General features: G+C 48.8%; 1 protein-coding gene across 1 annotated transcript; it reads left to right on the top strand.

The window, feature by feature from the left end:
• Nucleotides 1-949: 949 nt before the first annotated feature.
• Nucleotides 950-17,923, top strand: LOC104505701 (NADH-cytochrome b5 reductase 3-like; the record flags this gene model as incomplete). Its single annotated transcript, XM_010146748.1, has 8 exons — nt 950-1,081; nt 5,842-5,914; nt 10,249-10,355; nt 11,692-11,821; nt 13,263-13,346; nt 13,484-13,569; nt 16,328-16,427; nt 17,904-17,923. Coding segments are annotated over 8 exons (732 nt in total), but the record flags the coding sequence as incomplete, so codon positions are not given.
• Between the last annotated feature and the right edge of the window lie 7 nt (nt 17,924-17,930).

The raw sequence follows: 17,930 nt of genomic DNA, 5'->3' as shown, positions 1-17,930 counted from the left end.
GGCCTGCTCTCTGCCTCTGCCTGGCAGTGTCCTGCAGCCCATCGGTGCCATCTGTCCCATATTCTTGTTAAACTCCATAGTTTCTTTCCTGGGGAATGGACACCGCTCTGCACACAGGTGTGGAGGGGTAAGCACCAGCAACTGGAGCCAGACAGCGGGTCAGAGAGCCTCTGTGTCCGTGATGCCAGCACCCAGCACGGGTGCGAGATGCCTAGCAAAAATCAAGCTGGACTAGCCAGCAAGTAGGTGAGGTGGTCTGGGAGCCAGACGTGTGTGCATCTCTGAGAGTGAGACCAGTGAAGGCGTAGACTGCTGGAGGGGCCTGGGCTGTTGGCCAGCTGCAAGAGAGGGAAAGGGGTCTGTGGTTGAGTGTGAGACCCTCAATTACACGGGGGTCCGCAGCGCACATGCTGGTGTGAAGGGGTCTGTGCAACAGCGGCTGGTACACCCTTGTCAGCAACTGGGGAGACTGGTGTCTGGGGACAGCTGCAGTGAAGACTAAACCAGCTGCTGGTGGATCCACTTTATACATGTGTGTATATGTATTTCCCACGAACAGACCATCCTGATTGACTGGGGAGGGGAATGGGGTGAGGCCTCGGTGCATGTGTGAGCATCTGTCTGTGTCGATCAGCGTGGCCAGCCACGAGTGTGTTTGGGCGTGCGTTGTGTCCGTCTGCGTGCCTGCTGGATGTACGTGCTCAGCCTCCCTAACGGTCGGACCTGGGAACGTGGAGCTGCGACAGCCTCGCCGGGTTTGGCAACCCTCTGCCTCAACGTAGGAGGAACGCCAGCTATTCATAAAGCAAATTGGTGTGTTACGCTGGCACGAAGAAACATGGGGGTTTGGATGCTTAGATTGTCACGTCATGCTTCCGTGTTCTTTCTCGGCAAGATAACTTTCTCTTGTTATGCACACGTGTCTAACACTCCTTCTGTATTATTGCAGTTGGGTCGGATTGTGACATTCCCAATATGGCTCATCTACACCGCCTTCCAGAGGCTTTTTGGGAATCCCTGTCCTGCGATTACTCTGAAGGATCCTGACGTAAAGTATGCATTGAGGCTTGTTGATAAGGAGGTAAGAGCATGTATGGTGCTGAGCATGACCTCTCCATACTGTGAAATGCTTCTGGTACTGCGATACGGATACTCTGAAATGCTTATAGCTTCTTAAGTCTTGCGTAGTGTTGCAGCAGGGCAAATATTTGTATTTTAAGGAAAGGACTGTCCTTATAAATGCTTCCTGCCCAGTATAACTGAGTTCTGCAGTTCTACAACTAGCTTGTTTCCAAGCAAGTTACAGCGGAGAACGCTGGCCACTCACAGTTTCTGTCGCATATGTCTCACGTCGTGGAGTTCATCAGCAGAAGTTCCTGAACTCTGCGCTACTAGGTTGGCTGTGAGACAGGAGTCGTGCTGTCAGGCAGCGCGGGCAGTTTTTTCATGGTCAGCAGCATTCAGCATTGCCCGTCTGTACTGCAACAACTGTCGGAAGTATGTTGATACTGATTCATGTTACTGGATTTATGTACTCTAATGTGTTACGGGGAGAAAGGTGTAGTCCTGAGAGCACCTGAGCTGTCTCAGCTTCTCTTTCGCTCTGTTAGATGTAGAAGCCATTCTTTACCTCCCAGGCCTGCTCAACCTGGCTTCAGAGGAAGGTCATGAACCTTCTGGGGGTGGGTCTTGCTATCAGAAGTCAGTAACTCAACTTGTGGGAAAGCCACAAAAGGTGAAAAGTCCAAATTTCCCTTGGATAAGCTCATTGTCAAAAGCATGAGAGAGAACATTTGGCTTTTCAGGTGTGAAGTCATAGAATCACAGAACGGTTTGGGTTGGAAGGGACCTTAAAGACCATCCAGTTCCAACCCCCCTGCCATGGGCAGGGACACCTTCCACTAGACCAGGTTGCTCCAAGCCTCATCCAGCCTGGCCTTGGACACTTCCAGGGATGGGGCATCCACAGCTTCTCTGGGCAACCTGTCCCAGTGCCTCCCCACCCTCTCCAGGAAGAACTTCTTCCTGATATCCAATCTAACCCTCCCCACTGTCAATTTAAACCCGTTCCCCCTTGTCCTGTCACTACAGGCCCTTGTGAAAAGTCCCCCCCAGCTTCCTTGTAGCCCCTTCAGGCACTGGAAGGTGCTATAAGGACTCCCCGGAGCCTTCTCTTCTCCAGGCTGAACAAGTCACAACTGAAGATACTCGTAGCGTTGACTTTTTAAGTCAGCGAGCTCGTTGGAAGGTTACCAGAAGAGCTTTGATGAAAAGGACTTTGGACTGGAGCAGAGCGTGGTTGGAGGTGTAAGAGTGCACTGATAGCTTGGCTTTCGTTGTCTTGTCTGTCAACAAAAACACTGTCATTCCTAATCCTGGTTTCATGGGAACTGAAAGCTTCCCTGTGGCTTGGGCTGGGCAGCATTACTGCATTTATTTCCCATGTGTACCGCAACAGCGCTGTTCTGTACTCCCCGCTTTCTCACGAGGTCCGTAGCACGTGCTTGCAGGTACCGTCTGTCTGCCTGACGTGCAGGAGGGGAGGGAAGCTTGAGGCGCTGCACAGTCACATTACTTGCAGGTTTCTGCTGTAGCAGTTCTGCAGGAGAGAATTCACAGTTCACATGATTACATGATTTATTTATTTTGCTAAATACTGATTTTTTTTCTTTCTCACTCTCTTGTCTTTTGTGTGCTGCTTTTTAAATCTTGGGATAAGAACAGCTCTTCTGTAACCAGGTCAAATGCCACTGCCTGCGGTACCTTGATTAACTGAGAATATTTGAGTGATTGATGTTTATAATTTTTTGCCTAAATGGGATGTGTGTCCTGGAAACAGAAGTTAATTTTGAAAAATAATAACTTGGTATAATAAGTGCTAGTAACTTCTAGCATCCTGCCCAAAATCTCAGGCAAACACTCTTTGGCACGAAATCTCTCAGCATTGCCATATCCACCTGCCTGGGAAAGATGAAATTAGTCTTTCTGGCATGCTTCAGGCTGTGTTTTGTGAGCTATTAAATTTGACGTAGATGAGAACTTCAGTCTCAAACCACCTGTCGTTGCACAAAACCATTTTAACTTGGGGAGAGAATCGTGGTTCTCAGTGTCATTGTGGAGCCCACTCAAGACATCTGTGTGGTTGGCTGGAGTTTACCTTCCATTGGAAGAGGAATTTCAGTACGCTGGGTGTACCTTGGAGCGTTGCTCCTTTTGCTTGCCCAGCCTAGCTGAACGGCCTTATATTTTAAGTTTCTGCGATTCCCATTAGTATGTTGGTATTTATCATTCCCTTCTTGGGACTATGAAGCTGTTGGTACCTGCACCAGCAGAGCACCAGAATGATTTGTGGTTAAAAGTGAACAGTTCCTGTTTTGGAGCTGTAATTTTTAATCTGATGTATTTTGATGATACAGTTCAGAGTATGGCCTTGCAGAAGGTTTTCTTAGTGGACTGTGGCCCAAGCAAAGGAACAAGAAGCTTGACCAGAAAGAGAAGTGTCAGGAATTGCTTAGACCAATTTCACAGCTGAAGAAAATGGACCAGTGATGGCAGCAGGACGCCGAGTCGTGCTGGGCCGCTGTAGACCAATACGTGTGTGAGATTTCAGTAGTTTCCACACTTGCACAGAAACAGTTTTTAGGTGTCTGCAATCTGAAGTTTGAAAAGCACTGATGTAGAGAATGCCTGGTTTGACATATATTTATCTTTTAACACCGCTTAGATTTTTATGTAGAAAAGCTGGAAATTGAACATACTGTTTTGTCAAGCTGTTGCGAGCTGAAGCCTTTCTTCCTCTATCCACAGCCTGCCTTTTATCCACCAGCTGAAACATTAACATCTGCCCAAACTGAGTATGCCATACCTCCCATCTGCTGAACGGAGAAATAGGGGTCACAAGGCTGTTTGCTGCTGTTTAGCACATGAAAAAAACTGTCATAATATAGTTAGGTGTGCTGATTTTAGTTTATGCCTTAAAAAAGGCCGCATCTGCAAGGGTTTGGTTTTTGTAATGGTAAGCATCATTAATTTGTTGCCTTTCAGTGGCTTCAGCAAAGCACCAGTCTTTAAAAACTCTTCTCCAGCTTTGCATTTGCAGCTGTGAGTGTGGAAAACTCCTCTGCACCTGCAACTTGATGGAAATGTGCACTGGTAGCTGGAGGCTGAGGTCTCCCAGTCGCTTAGGGCAGGGCCCAAGGATGGCATTGGGGAATGCAGCGGAGACGACCCCATGCTGGACATGGCTCCTGCGTCCTGTTTAAGGCTGTCTTTAGCCTAGCCTCGACTGAGGACTTGCTGAATGGCTTGCCCAGCGTCTGGGCCATGCAACGGGGACGAGGTGTAGGCATTGCTGACGTAGATGCGAGGAATTTCGTGAGCCTTTTAGTGTTTCTCGCAATTGTCCCTTGTGATGCACAGAAATACTTGTGTTCAGATAGCTTCTGCTAAGCTATCTCATCTTTAATTGGTGATATGATTAACTAGGAATTCAGAACTTTGTTCTTTCTGCATGCTATTAAAGATAGCATCTTAAAATAAAGAATTACTGGCAAAAGCCAGCTTTGAAGTAGTGACGCTGGTGTTGAAATTTCATATGCAAACAGCATCAGTCAGTGCGAAAGCAGCAGCGTTAAGCCCATGTTAGTCTTTCTGATGGGATTTTCAATGGCAGTTACTGTTCCTGAACAGACACAAGTACAGAGAAACCCTTTTTAGACTGCCACCCAGTTCCCCTCTTTCTTCAGTATTTAATTAAAATCATTTTATCGTGAAGAAAATGTCATCAGTGTGACCAGAACTCATAACTAGATGAACTGTGATGAGAGAGAACTCTGTCTCCAGTGGTGGTTACATTAAAAACAAGCAAAGGGTTACAGTATCTTACAGGATGTTTATGGAATTTTCTTTCCAAGGGATAATATGTCCCATGGGCCTTTACGAAACAAGTCACTAGATGAGGCATTAGGCTGTGTACACTTTCTTTCTGTCTTTTTTCTCTCTCTTTCAATCCCGTAAGTGTGACCTGATATTTTTTAAGCTTAAGTAGTATAAGAAATAACGTTTTATTTCTTCATTACCAAAATTTTATTCAAGGTGTGACTTTCCTAGCAAAAGGCTAGAATAAATATCCCAGCTGGACTGCATAAATTGTCAATTTTATTATAGAGTTCTTGCCTAAATAGAGTCCTCTCCTCAGTTTTAAGTAAGTGTTAATTCCTTTTTTACAGGGACAGTATTTTTTAAGGCTCTTGGCATAGCTATGGGGACTTGGCTATTTCCTAATCTTCTTGACATTCACTAGTGTCTTCTGAAATATTTTTCTACATAGAAATGGTTAATTCATCTGATTTTTAAAAAATCAATTTTTTTTAGCCTGAACTCATGCATATTTAAATGGGAATTGAAGAACTGATTCATTTTTATCCTGTGGCCTTCTCGCAGAAAGCAGCGTAAATGTCCATACTGTTTAGAAGGTTACTGTTTAGTCTTATTCTGCATAGGATTACCTTCCTAACGTTTGCTGTTCACATTTAATGATACACCCAAGCAGTATTTGCATTTGTCTGTGTTATTTCTATTTTTACTTCTGTATTGCTTTTAAAATACTTTGAGCTAAAGTTAAGTTTTCTGGGAGTTTGAATGAAGAGATGACCTCTGCAGGATTGCCATGTTCAGAGGAGTTCATGCTTGCACTGTGCAAAAATTTCAGTCAGGGTGCTGCTCTCCCCAAAATATTTAATCCTGCAGGAAGCCCAGACTAGTGTGTTGGTTTTACAAGTGAAATCGCAAACATTAAATCCCAGCAACATAGCTAATTGTTCTTTTTCTTTTCTCTTTCAGGAAGTTAGTCATGACACCAGAAGATTTCGCTTTGCTCTCCCTTCCATGGATCATGTTCTGGGTCTCCCTATAGGTACGTTCTGCCTTTCTTTACTCAGAAGCCGTTTCGTTAATTATTCCGTAAGAGATTTTATGAGGATTTTTTTCCTACGCTGTGAATTGTTGAATTTCAAATACTGCCCACATGGTTTGAGCTGGTATTCAGGGCTTTGCAAGATCATCCCCATGCTGTGAGTCATCTGCAGGGTCTGAAATCCTGTGTACTTACAGGGAGTGTACGGCCAGCTTGTTTCTCTGAAGACCAACGCTGGTCTTTACTCACATTTTTCCAGTCTCAGCTTTCCAGTGTGTGTTACTCCTGTGGTGCTTGGTCTCTGTGGGCCCTTTCCATTCCCTCAGGCAGCGGTCTCAGCTACTTCTCCTCTCACACATGCGGTTTACCAGATGATCTACTCACGAATTTGCAGCCAGTCTCATGGAACTTCGTCATCACCACGGGGCAGATGTTTCCTTAGGCCTCGCCATGTGGCACGCTGCCTTCCATAATAGCTTAGTGCCATTGTTTCCTGCTGCTTATATAAAGAGCGTTTAATTATGACGTGTGTTTAATAGGGACTTCTGCTTCAACAACCTATTGCTTTAACAACAACAGCCTGTGGACCAGATGCTTTGTGGTAGTGCCCAGCACCTTTCCAGCATTAGTCCACCGTGTCTAGGTTCCCTCTTGTTTAGGGTATATTAATCTCTTGATCCTGTTAAGTAGCCATGAGGGCAAAGCCCCTCCCTTGCCTGAGGGGCGAGCTGTCTCACCGCTGTAATTGCTCGTCTAACACGCTAGCAGAAAAGAAGCTGCCTGGGGTGAATTTGGCCAGCTGGATGCCATGGTTTCCTCCAGTGTTTTAGCGAGGTCAGGGCAAATCAGCCAGTTGTTTCGGTGTGGCCTGAGAAGGTGCGTGTCAGCCCCTGCACGGTCCCAGGAGCAGCACAGTCGTGTTCTCAAAGGTGCTCTGCACGGGCTAATCTGTGGGTGATGGAGGGAGTGGTTTAATGGGCGAGACCTGGGAAGCAGAGAGACCTGAAAGCTGGGGAGGGTGGTAAAAGCAGCTGGGAGCAGCAGGCTGGGCAGCCGTGGGATGGACACCACTGTGCACCCTGCATGTTTAGTCCAGCACCCGCATTTAGCTTTTACTGCCAGCTGGAGCATTACAGGAAAAAATGCAGTTCACTTGGAGGGAGAGTGGGATAGTGTATGGCCCCACTTGGAGGCTGCCAGCTGATCTCCTCTCAGGGCTGGGTAAAGCTCTAACAAGTAAGAGCCTAAGGCATGTTTTCCCTTTGGGAGGGGCACCTTTTTTGGATTTGTACCAAGTCTTGTGAGACATGCCCCAACAGCACTCCCATCTGTCCAGCTTCCCGGTCTGCAGTCACCTTGGGTCTGTTCCTGGAGGAGGGGGCAACGAGGCCACCCCCTGCCCAGAGGAAGAACAGGAGGGGCCTTCCCTAGCAGGAAACATGTGCTACCAGATTTGTATAGGCTTTGCTAAGAGGAGGCTGTTTGAATCACCCTTACTTGTGTCTGCATACAGCTTCGAGCGAGTTATGGTTGCCCATTTCCCAAGTTCCCAGGTAGCAGCACATCTTCATTCGCCCACTGGTTGGCCTCCTTGGTCCTCGGGCTTGGTAGGATAGCTCCTGGTAAAATCCCCTCTTTGTGTTCCCGTAAGAGGCAGGGGAGCTGCACTATCTTTGGAGAGCTGCATTCATCTTAAGGGATGGTTTGTTCTGTGGACCTAGTGGTGATAAAATAAAAACAAATCCTCCCCTCTTCAGCGTGTTGGAATTTTATAGGAAAAACTCTCAAGGGAGTTTATTTCCTCAGAAACATAGAGGTTGAGAAAATAAACGATTTTAGAGAGTTCAGTGAATGTGTGACCAATTGAAATGTGACTGCTGCGGTCAAATGTTACACTGGAGGAATTAGCAGCGTTAGAAAAGTGCTTTATGTGGTGGAAGCCTTGGCAATGGCAGCGAGAAGACCTCCTGGTAGACATGAGCATCTGTGGTCAAAGTAGGAACTTCCTACTTCGTTAGAGTTTAGTGAGAACCGAGTTTATCTAACACGTTGTTAAAGAAGTGCGAACAGCACTTGACCGTTTTCCCCTCCTGTGTCCTTTTCACTTGTCTGTGCAGGACAGACATGGCACATCTTTTGCAAGTCTTAAAGTCAGCCAGGCAGGTTTCGAGTATCTCCAGGGAAGGAGGCTCCACAACCTCTCTGGGCAGCCTGTTCCAGTGCTCTGGCACCCTCGAAGTTGTTCTTCCTCATGTTGAGAGGGAATTTCCTGTGTTCCAGTTTGTGCCCGTTGCCCCTTGTCTTGTCTCTGGGCATCGCTGAGATGAGCCTGGCCCCATCCTCTTAACACCCACCCTTTAGATATTTACAAGCATTGATAAGATCCCCTCTCAATCTTCTCCAGGCTAAACAGACCCAGCTCTCTCAGCCTTTCCTCATAAGAGAGGTGTTCCATTCCCTTGGCCATCTTCCTAGCCCTCCCCTGGACACTCCCAGTATTTGAACTGGGGAACCCAGAACTGGATACAGTACTCCAGATGTGGCCTAGCTAGGGCAGCATAGAGCGGGAGGATGATGTCCCTCGACCTGCTGGCCTCACACTTTTTAATGGCCCCCGGGATACCATTAGCCTCATTGGCCACATGGGCACGTTGCTGGCTCACGGTCAACTTACTGTCCTCTGGGACTCCCAGGTGCAGAGCTGCTTTCCAGCAGGTCACCCCCAGCCTGTACCGGTGCCTGGGGTTATTCCTCCCCAGGTACAGGACCCTACCCTTGCCCTTGCTGAACTTCATCAGGTTCCTCTCCACCCAGCTCTCCAGCCTGTCCAGGTCTCGCTGAATGGCAGCACAGCCTTCTGGTTTATCAGCCACTCCTCCCAGTTTGGGGTCAGCAGCAAACGTGCTGAGGGCACACTCCATCCGTTTGTCCAGGTCGTTGATGAATATGTTGAACAAGACCGGGCTCAGTACCGACCCCTGGAAACCCCGCGAGTCACAGGCCTCCAACTAGACTCCGCAGCCCTGGCACAACCCTCTGAGCTCTGCCATTCAGCCAGTTCTCCATTCACCCCACTGTCAACTCATCCAACCCACACTTCCTAAGCTTACCCATGAGGATGTTATGGGAGACAGTGTCAGAAGCCTTGCTGACGTCCACGGCTCCCACCTCATCCACCCTGCAAGTCATGCCATCGTAGAAGGCTACCAGATGGGGCAAGCATCATTTCCCCTTGGTGAACCCATGTTGACTACTGCCAGTAACCTCCTCTTCCTTTACATGCTTGGGGATGACCTCCAGGATGAGCTGTTCTATCACCTTTCCAGGGGTGGAAGAGAGGATGACTGGTCTGTAGTTTCCTGGTCTTCCTTCTTGCCCTTTTTGAAGACTGGCATGACATCAGCTTTCCTCCAGTCCTCAAGCACCTCTCCTGTTCTCCATGACCTTTCAGAGATGTTGGAGAATGGCTCAGCAATAACATCTGCCAGCTCTCTCAGCACTCATGGGTGCATCCCATCAGGGCCCATGGATTTGTGGGTGTCAGGTTTGCCTAAATGATATCTCTAACCTGCTCCTCCTCAACCAAGGGAGGGTCTTCCTTTCTCCAGGCTCTCGCTCTTAACTCCAGGGGCTGGGATTCCTGAGGGCTGGCCTTAGCAGTAAAGAGTGAAGCAAAGAAGGCATTCAGCAACTGTGCCTTCTCTGCATCCTCTGTCCCCAGGGCACCCTCCTCGTTCAGCAGCGGGCCTACGTTTTCCCTAGTCTTGCCTTTGCTGCTGATGTACTTGATGAAGAAGGCCTTCTAACTGTCCCTGCCATCCCTTGCCAGGTTTAATTCCAAGTGGGCCTTAGCCTTCCTCATTGCATCCCTGCATCCTCTAATCAATGTTCCTATATTCCTCCCAAGTGGCCAGTCCCTTTTTCCACATTCTGTAAACTTCTTTCTTCCATGTAAGTTTTTCCAGAAGCTCCTTGCTCATCCACGCAGGTCTTCTGCCTCCTTTGCCCGGTTTTCTACTCATAGGAGCACACTGATCTTGAGCTTGGAGGAAGTCGTGTTCGCATATTAACCAGCTGTCCCTCACCCCCCTTCCTTCTAGAGCCTCTTAAAATCAGCCGTGGAGTTGTCTGCCCTTCCAGGTAGGACCTGTGCTTGGTTCACAACTCTGGCAAGGTGTTGCAGTGTCAGGAAAATGAGAGAGGAAAAAGTGATGCCCTAAAACAAGGTAGTCAGGAGAACTTTGAAACTGCCTCTGCAGTCCATGCCAACTCACCACATCCAATGGAAGAAGTGTCTTTTGACAGCCAACTGCTTGTTTTCTCCCCGCCTACAGGACAGCATATCTACCTGTCGGCACGGGTCGATGGAGCTCTGGTTGTTCGGCCTTACACTCCGGTTTCCAGTGACGATGACAAGGGCTTCGTGGACCTTGTTGTTAAGGTGAGAACGTCGCGCTCTCTTACTTCTGAGCCCACCTTCGCGCTTGCGGTGCTGTGTGAAGGCTGATGGGCCGGCTTCTGTTCGGGTCTGTGCCGCTGCGGGTTCCACTGTTGCCTACAGGCCAGAGGGCGTTTTGCAAGTGCGTCTTTAGTGAGCGTGTCTCCTGAGGTGCTCTGCAGCCTTCTGTATTTGCATGCTGCCATGGTCCAAAATCTGCGTAGGCCTGCAGGTGTTCCCACGCTTTCCTTAATCCTTCTGAAATAAGGAATTAACCTTGCCTAAACTGTCAGCTGCTTCTGCTGCTGATGTAATACGGTCATTGTGATCGTTACTGATCCAGACGGTGTGAATGACTGATTTAATTGGGCAGAATGTTTCTGGGTCTTGTGATAATGTACTTTTGTTTTGTCTCGTGGTACCTCAACTAAGCAAATATATTTGAACCTGACAGGAATTTCAAACCTGAGTATCTGCACTGGATTTCCTCTTAGAATTTCACTCTTTTATTTCCCTTCTATACAGCTAATAACACTTTATTCATTTATTGTGAAACTAGACGTGAATTTGCCTTTTACTACCTACTTATCTTCATGAGCACGGCATTGCACGCTGAAGACGCAATGACAAGGGAAAAATGCAAATCTTTGGCCCGGATAGAAACACTTTGCAAGACTCCTTGTCCCCGGTGTGGCTCTCCACGCGTGCAAACGAAGCTGCTGTTGTAAAGGCTCAGCTGGTGGCAGCTTGAACTCTTTTCGCACCCAGTTGATTCTAAAAATCCCCGGCACAGTTCCAACCACGTGACTCCACCCACTGATACCGGTTGGTGAAGAGTTGGATAGTCAGTTAGTTGGTACCCGCTTCAGCTTTTTTGGTTTTTTTTAGTCAGCTTTTTTGGTTTTCTAACTTGGAGGTGCAATCAGTTGGCATCCCAAGAAGAAGATCTGGATATATCCCTCTGCAACTGAGCTGTCAGGGATCTTTCTCCGAAGTTTTTCTGTTTTGAAATCACAGTGGTTTGGGGTTTTTGCCTTTCTTTCCCCCTTTTGAACTTGGGTGTAAATCATGTTGATTAGAGATATTTTCTACATTACAGAAATACAAGTGAGAAACTGCCAGCCTGTGTCCACTCTGATCAAAACTGGAGCAAGAGTGGCATTTTAATCTTTTTTCAGAAAACTCAGTGCTTCTTTTTTATTGTCAGTCAAATCTGCATTGACAGTATTTATGTAGTAACTGCGTTCTTTGCCTGAGGAGTCTGGGTACCTGAATGTTTGAAGGGCAAATACTCATCTTTGAGCTGTGCGATTAATTGCTTCGTTGTTATTTTTAACAGATCTACTTCAGAGGAGTCCACCCGAAGTTCCCCGACGGGGGGAAGATGTCTCAGTACATAGACAGCCTGAAAATAGGGGATACTATTGACTTCAGAGGACCAAGTGGCTTACTTGTCTACAAAGGAAAAGGCAAGGCTGATCCAGAAGATGTAACTTACCCAGAGTAAACCATACAGGAAAAAAACCAGTTATACTGGTTAGTTTTTTCCAGCTGGGTTCAAGTCTTTGTAGAATCACAGAATGGTTTGGGTTGGAAGGCACTCTTAAAGGTCACCTAGTCCAGCCTCCCTGCAATGAGCAGGGACAACCTCAGCTGGATCAAGGTACCCAGAGCCCTGTCCAAACTGACCCTGAATGTTTCCAGGGATGGGGCATCTACCAATTCCCTGCGCAACCTGTTCCAGTGTTTCACCACTCATTGAAAAACAAAAGGCTAAAAGAGAAGGAAGATTCTTTTTTAAAGCCATTACCCCTTGTCCTGTTGTAACAGGCCCTGCTAAAAAGCCTGTCCCCATCTTTCTTATAAGCCCCCTTCAGGCACTGGAAGGTGCTATAAGGTCTCCCCGGAGCCTTCTCTTCTCCAGGCTGAACAAGCCCAACTCTCCCAGCCTGTCCCCATAGCAGAGGGGCTCCAGCCCTCGGAGCATCTCCGTGGCCTCCTCTGGACTCGCTCCAACCAGTCTATATCCTTCTGATGTTGAGGGCTCCACAGCTGGACACAGAACTGCAGGTGGGGTCTCACGAAAGCAGAGTAAAGGGGGAGAATATCTGGCTGTGTTTGGATTACACATTCTGCATGAACTGAACCTTACCTATCGCCTCTCTCTATTATTCAGGCAGGTACTCTCAGTATACTCACCATTTCCCACTAGACACAGGGGTTCTTTCTGTTGTTAGCATCTTTGCACAAAAGAAGTTGCTAGTGTTGTAATTAACTAAACGGCCATCCTGAGGGGTATTGTTACATGGCTGTAGAAGTGCTTGTTATTGATACTGTTCTCAGTATCAGGACAGGACAAGGGGTAACGGGTTTAAATTGAAAGTGGGGAGGTTTGGATTGGATATCAGGAAGAAGTTCTTCCCGGAGAGGGTGGGGAGGCACTGGGACAGGTTGCCCAGAGAAGCTGTGGATGCCCCATCCCTGGAAGTGTCCAAGGCCAGGCTGGATGAGGCTTGGAGCAGCCTGATGGTGTCCCTTCCAACCCAAACCATTCTGTGATTCTTGAAGGGAATTATCTCCCTGCTTACACAGACAGAGTTTCTGCAATGATAGAAGTGCTTGGTGTTTGCACTGTCCAGTGCTAATTTCCCAATTGAAAATGAACTTTCTCAGTGGGAAGTACTTTTATGCCAATATAAAATGTCTCACTTTGGCATAGTGCAGCCACAGATGTGTCACAAAAACCTGGCAGTTTTTGTCAGCAGCAGAACTCAGACATGTGGTTTTCCAGAGCTTTGTATGCTGTGTTCATGTTATCCTGGATGAAGAGAGTGGTGAATACAACAAGTACAACATTTTGGGCAGTTTCAAACCCTGTCAGACGTTTTCCATCTCTCTCCCTCTCTTCAGGCAAGTTTGCTATTCGCCCTGAAAAGAAAGCTGAACCAGTTATTAAGCAAGTGAAATACGTGGGGATGATTGCAGGTGGGACCGGTACGTATCTATGAAGATTCATCCTCGGTTCCTGGCAGGTGGTAGATGTATTTGCACATATTTTCTCTCACGTGCTTGCTTGTGCTTTCTTCTGTTTCTTTGCATTCCCGCATTGTTGACCTTCCTTTCTCTTTCAGGGATAACCCCTATGCTGCAGATCATTCAGGCAATCATAAAAGACAAAGACGACCCTACCGTTTGTCAGCTGCTCTTTGCTAATCAGGTAATTCTGTCCTTTTTTCCTGTCTGTAAAGTTTGATGTTACTGCCAGAACTCCACTCAGCAAGTCAGATTCTTGCTGAGGAAGCCTGCTACAGAAATACAAGCCCTGAGGGGAGAAATGAACTGAAATGTTGAAAACTTCCACTTATAAGAGCACTATAATGAATTGTTTTTTTAGTGTTACTGCAGAAATGCTGCTCTCCTCCCAGCTCGTGCTTGCTTTCCCATGTCTCACTCCTCTCTTTCTAATCCAGTTTATAAATGCTTTAAAACTCCGCGTTCCTGTTTTATGTTTTGGGCAGACTTTCAGAGCTGTCTGTCTTCGTGGAAGCAGGAAAGCGGTGCGCATCTATCTCCCCAGCTTTGCAGCAGGGTTTCTGTGTGGAATGTTTCTGTTTGAGGACACCTCAGGTGACACTAAAATTAAGTGGTTTCCAGCAGCTCCCTCAGCTACGGAGCTGTGATTCTGCATGGCTGTGTCCTTTCCATTCCCTGTGTTGGTTCCTCACGTGTTTCTACTGCTCGGTGAGGCATATCGCACTGCTGTGCTGCACAAAGGGAAGATCTCTTATCCATGGAATCCTTGAGACAGATTTCTTGGATGACCAGGCAACCCAAATGGCAGCGTGCTGGTGAACGGCAATCCCCCTTCTTCTGGTGTTAATCCTTTTGCTTTCAAATTGCTCCATGATAATGAGTATTTGTTTCTGAATTATGAGCCTTTATTTGTGGTGAACCTCACTTCATGCCTCTGTATGGTGGTTTACCCCAGCTGGCAACTGAGCACCACACAGCTGCTCGCTCACTCCCCACCCCCGGTGGGATGGGAGAGAGTCGGAAGAGTGAAAATGAGAAAACTCGTGGGTTGAGGTGAAGAGAGTTAAATAGGTAAAGCAAAAGCTGCACAGGGAAACAAAGCAAATCAAGTAATTCATTCACGGCAGGCACGTGTCCAGCCATCTCCAGGAAAGTGGGGCTTCATCACGTGTAGCGGTGTCTTGGGAGGACAAACACCGTTGCTTCAAACACGCCCCTCCCTTCCTTCTTCTTCCCTCAGCTGTGTACGCTGAGCATGACGTCATATGGTATGGAATGTCCGTTTGGGCAGTTGGGGTCAGCTGTCCTGGCTGTGTCCCCTCCCAACTCCTTGTGCTCCCCCAGCCTGCTGACTGCTGGGGTGGGGAGCAGAAAAGGCCCCGACTGTGTGCAAGCACTGCTCAGCGGTAACGAAACCATCCCTCTGTCATCAGCGCTGTTTCCAGCACAAATCCAAAGCACAGCCCCTGCGAGCTCCTACGAAGAACAGTAACTCTATCCCAGCCCAAACCAGCACATGGCAGTTTTTAGCTTCTTTAGGTTCTCATCTGTCATTCCTCTCTCCCTCCCCCTTTCCTTTGTACCACATCTGAATTCAAACTAAGGTTTTCCTGCGCGGAAGGTACGATCCAAGTGCCAACGGACGCCCTTTCCTGGTGCTTGGTGCCAGGCAGAGCCCTGCCGGTGCCCTCGGGTGCAGCTGGTCTCTGCTGAGCCCTAGGAGTTGGCATCAAGGGCCGTCAGTATCGGGGTGGGAGGGTCAGGATTTGCTGTCAGTAACTCAGAACGATGAATTCAGGGCTGGAGCTGCTGTCGCAGCCTAGAAAACACACAGCTGCTTGCAGGGAGGAATCGGGGAGTGGTTGCCTGCGTGTTAGCAACCGTCTGTGTAAACATCAATCCTTAGCTTTAAAGAGTCCTCGCACGCAGCAGCTGCACAGATATAAAGCAGCCTCGTGACGAACAGTTGGCGAGGAAAGCCTGTGGGGTTTAGTAGGATTTAAAATATTTTAAAATACTTTTCGAAGGTGTTTTGCTCATCTTTTATTTTGGCTGTCCTGAAAGAGCTGCGTTGGATTACCGATGGCGGTGTCTGTGGGCTCGTGCCGTGCTTCTGACTAGCGCGCTTCCAGCTGGTCAGACCCAGTCACGGCTTCTCTGGAACACGTGCAGCTGCAAGGCCAGAAATAGGCACCTTCTCGGCAAGAGTTGCTGGCACATTCCTCCTTACCCCACCGCTTACAGACATAGGGGTGTCCTCAGTGCCAAATTATGAAGGCTGCAGGGGGTGGTACCACTTTTAGTCTGTAGCCTTTTCCCTCCTTCCCAGACTGCAGCTGCTCTTACGGGAATACGGCTTTCTTTTGGCCTTCAGTGATGTTGCGTGGGGGAGGAGCAGAACGTGATAGCCTGGGTAACGTTTGTTCCCGTCAGAACTTGCTACCCTTGGGTTATTTGTTCCACATCCTGTTTAAAATCCAAGCAAGGTCCCTGTGGCAGTGCTGGTGAAATCTGAAGTGACAACGGTGAGAAACCTGGCATTTTCCCGACTGAACAGCACCGTGTGGAGGGTAGGGAGACACTTGTGGTTAGTTTTTTCATGGAAGTTGCTGTTGTAATGGGAGTGCTAAAAAGAGGGCTTTGCTCTTCTGATGCCACCACCAGTTCCCTGAAGGAGTGACAGTTCTCTGTTCTGATACAGGTTTGGTTTGGGGTTTTTTTGAGGGAAGGCATTGCAGGGTCAGGATTTGGGAAAGTTACGAACCTTTCCGTTAGCTCTGCCCACAGGATAGTCATGGAAATCCCTTAGGTTTGCTTTCCTCAGGCTGCAGAATGGAGTTGAATAGTCTGTTCCATCTCACAGTGAGTGGCTGATGCGCAGCGGTCATCCGAGGGCCGCACTCGAACGCAGAGCCGTAATCATTGTTTTCCTCATCCTGCAGACCGAGAAGGATATCCTGTTACGTTCCAAGCTAGAGGAGATCCAGGTCCAGAATCCCAGTCGCTTCAAGTGTTGGTACACGCTGGACAGAGCGCCTGAAAGTAAGATCTAACACGCTACTTCCGCTGAAGTTACGGGTTTGACAGGCAGCATGCGATGTCCTATGTGTATTTTTGGGCTCCTTTCTTGCTTTCACATCGCGTGTGAACGCATCCTGTAGCGTCATTCCTCGGCGCGATGCTGCGGCGCCTTCACAGCTGTGAAGCTCACGCGGGTAGCGCAGCGTTCCTCCTGCACCTGGCCTTACCGTTGTTTACTGTGATCCAAGGGGACCTTCCTTTCTCCTTCCCCAGGGACAGGAGGACAGCCTGCTCTCTCACTGCCGGGCACTAAGGCAGCGGCAGTGGGAGCGTCGGAGGCGCAGTATCTTGCTGAGCTGCGATTCCTAGCTGATTCCTAGCTGTCACGGAGCGGCAGTTCCTCTTCTTCCTAGGCAGTGGGCTGGCCTCCGCATTAGCAGTGCTCCTCGATGGAAATGCTGCTCCAGCGTGGCCGCAGCCCAGTTTTAAAGACAACGGGTTGTGGTTGGTTGGCCTAGGTGAGGGGAGGAGCTAGCTGAAGGTGCCGCCCTCAGCTGCAGGTTTGGGGAAGAAAAGGGTCAACGGTTACAGCCGTTGTGACAAGGCTCAGTAGCTTCCATGTCACCCCTTGTCGTCTTCCTGTCTTACCGCTCCTTGTCATGCCCACCCGCTTCAGGATCGACTGACGCTCCTGTTGGGTGGGATTGCGGGCAGAGATGGAAAAGCCACCCGCCTTCTCTCGCCCTGTGACCCGGCATGCACCTCCGGTGGGGTGGGGGTCTTGCCATCCCCACAGTCAGTTGTCTCGTGTCATCTGCAACCAGTGTTGGCCAGGAATTTCCAATCCCCCTTCCTTTTCTCTGCTGTCGGAACTGTGACCTGGCCTTAGCAGTTGCTACGGAAGTTCCTCCGTAGACCCCCGCAGCACGGTTGACTGGCAGGCTTGCACTCCAGCATACGTGAAACTGGACCCAAACTGGAAATTTTTGGTTGATCTGTGGGAGAAAAATGACTCGGTCTTACTGTACCCAAAGGTTTGGGTCAGCAGCTTTCCGCATCCAGCGCTGGGGATGCCATGGGTAAGCCTGAATCCCCGTGTTAACCGACCAGCACCGTGAGCGTTCCAACCGGGAGCAACTCCAGCCGCTAGATTTCCCCCGCTGAACATGGAACGGGTGGGGTAAGGGGGATGGAAGATGTTGTTTCCCAGCGCTGGAGCTGAGAAGATTCACACCCTGGTGGTGGCTCCTGGGGGCTTTCGGCAGGCTTTAGGCAAAGTTACCCGTTGCCGCTCACCCCGGGTTTGCGTCTGAAAAGCCGAGGTGGCGCCGCGCGGCGCAGCCCGTCCGTGGCGAGGGCCCCGGCGCGAGTGGAGTGTGCGAGTGCTGCAGTCCCGAACGCTATAAAAAACCCCAACCCCCCCAGCTTCATTCTAAAGTGACTTGGATCTACCTTTTTCTCCTCATTCCCTGTTCCCTGCTTTCACTTCTTCAACAGGTTGGGATTACAGCCAAGGATTTGTGA

This window comes from Eurypyga helias, unplaced genomic scaffold, assembly GCF_000690775.1.
Source record: "Eurypyga helias isolate BGI_N326 unplaced genomic scaffold, ASM69077v1 scaffold1360, whole genome shotgun sequence".
Taxonomy (NCBI): domain Eukaryota; kingdom Metazoa; phylum Chordata; class Aves; order Eurypygiformes; family Eurypygidae; genus Eurypyga; species Eurypyga helias.
The sequence above is the reverse complement of the archived record's forward strand: the minus strand, read 5'-3'. Positions and strand labels throughout refer to the sequence as shown.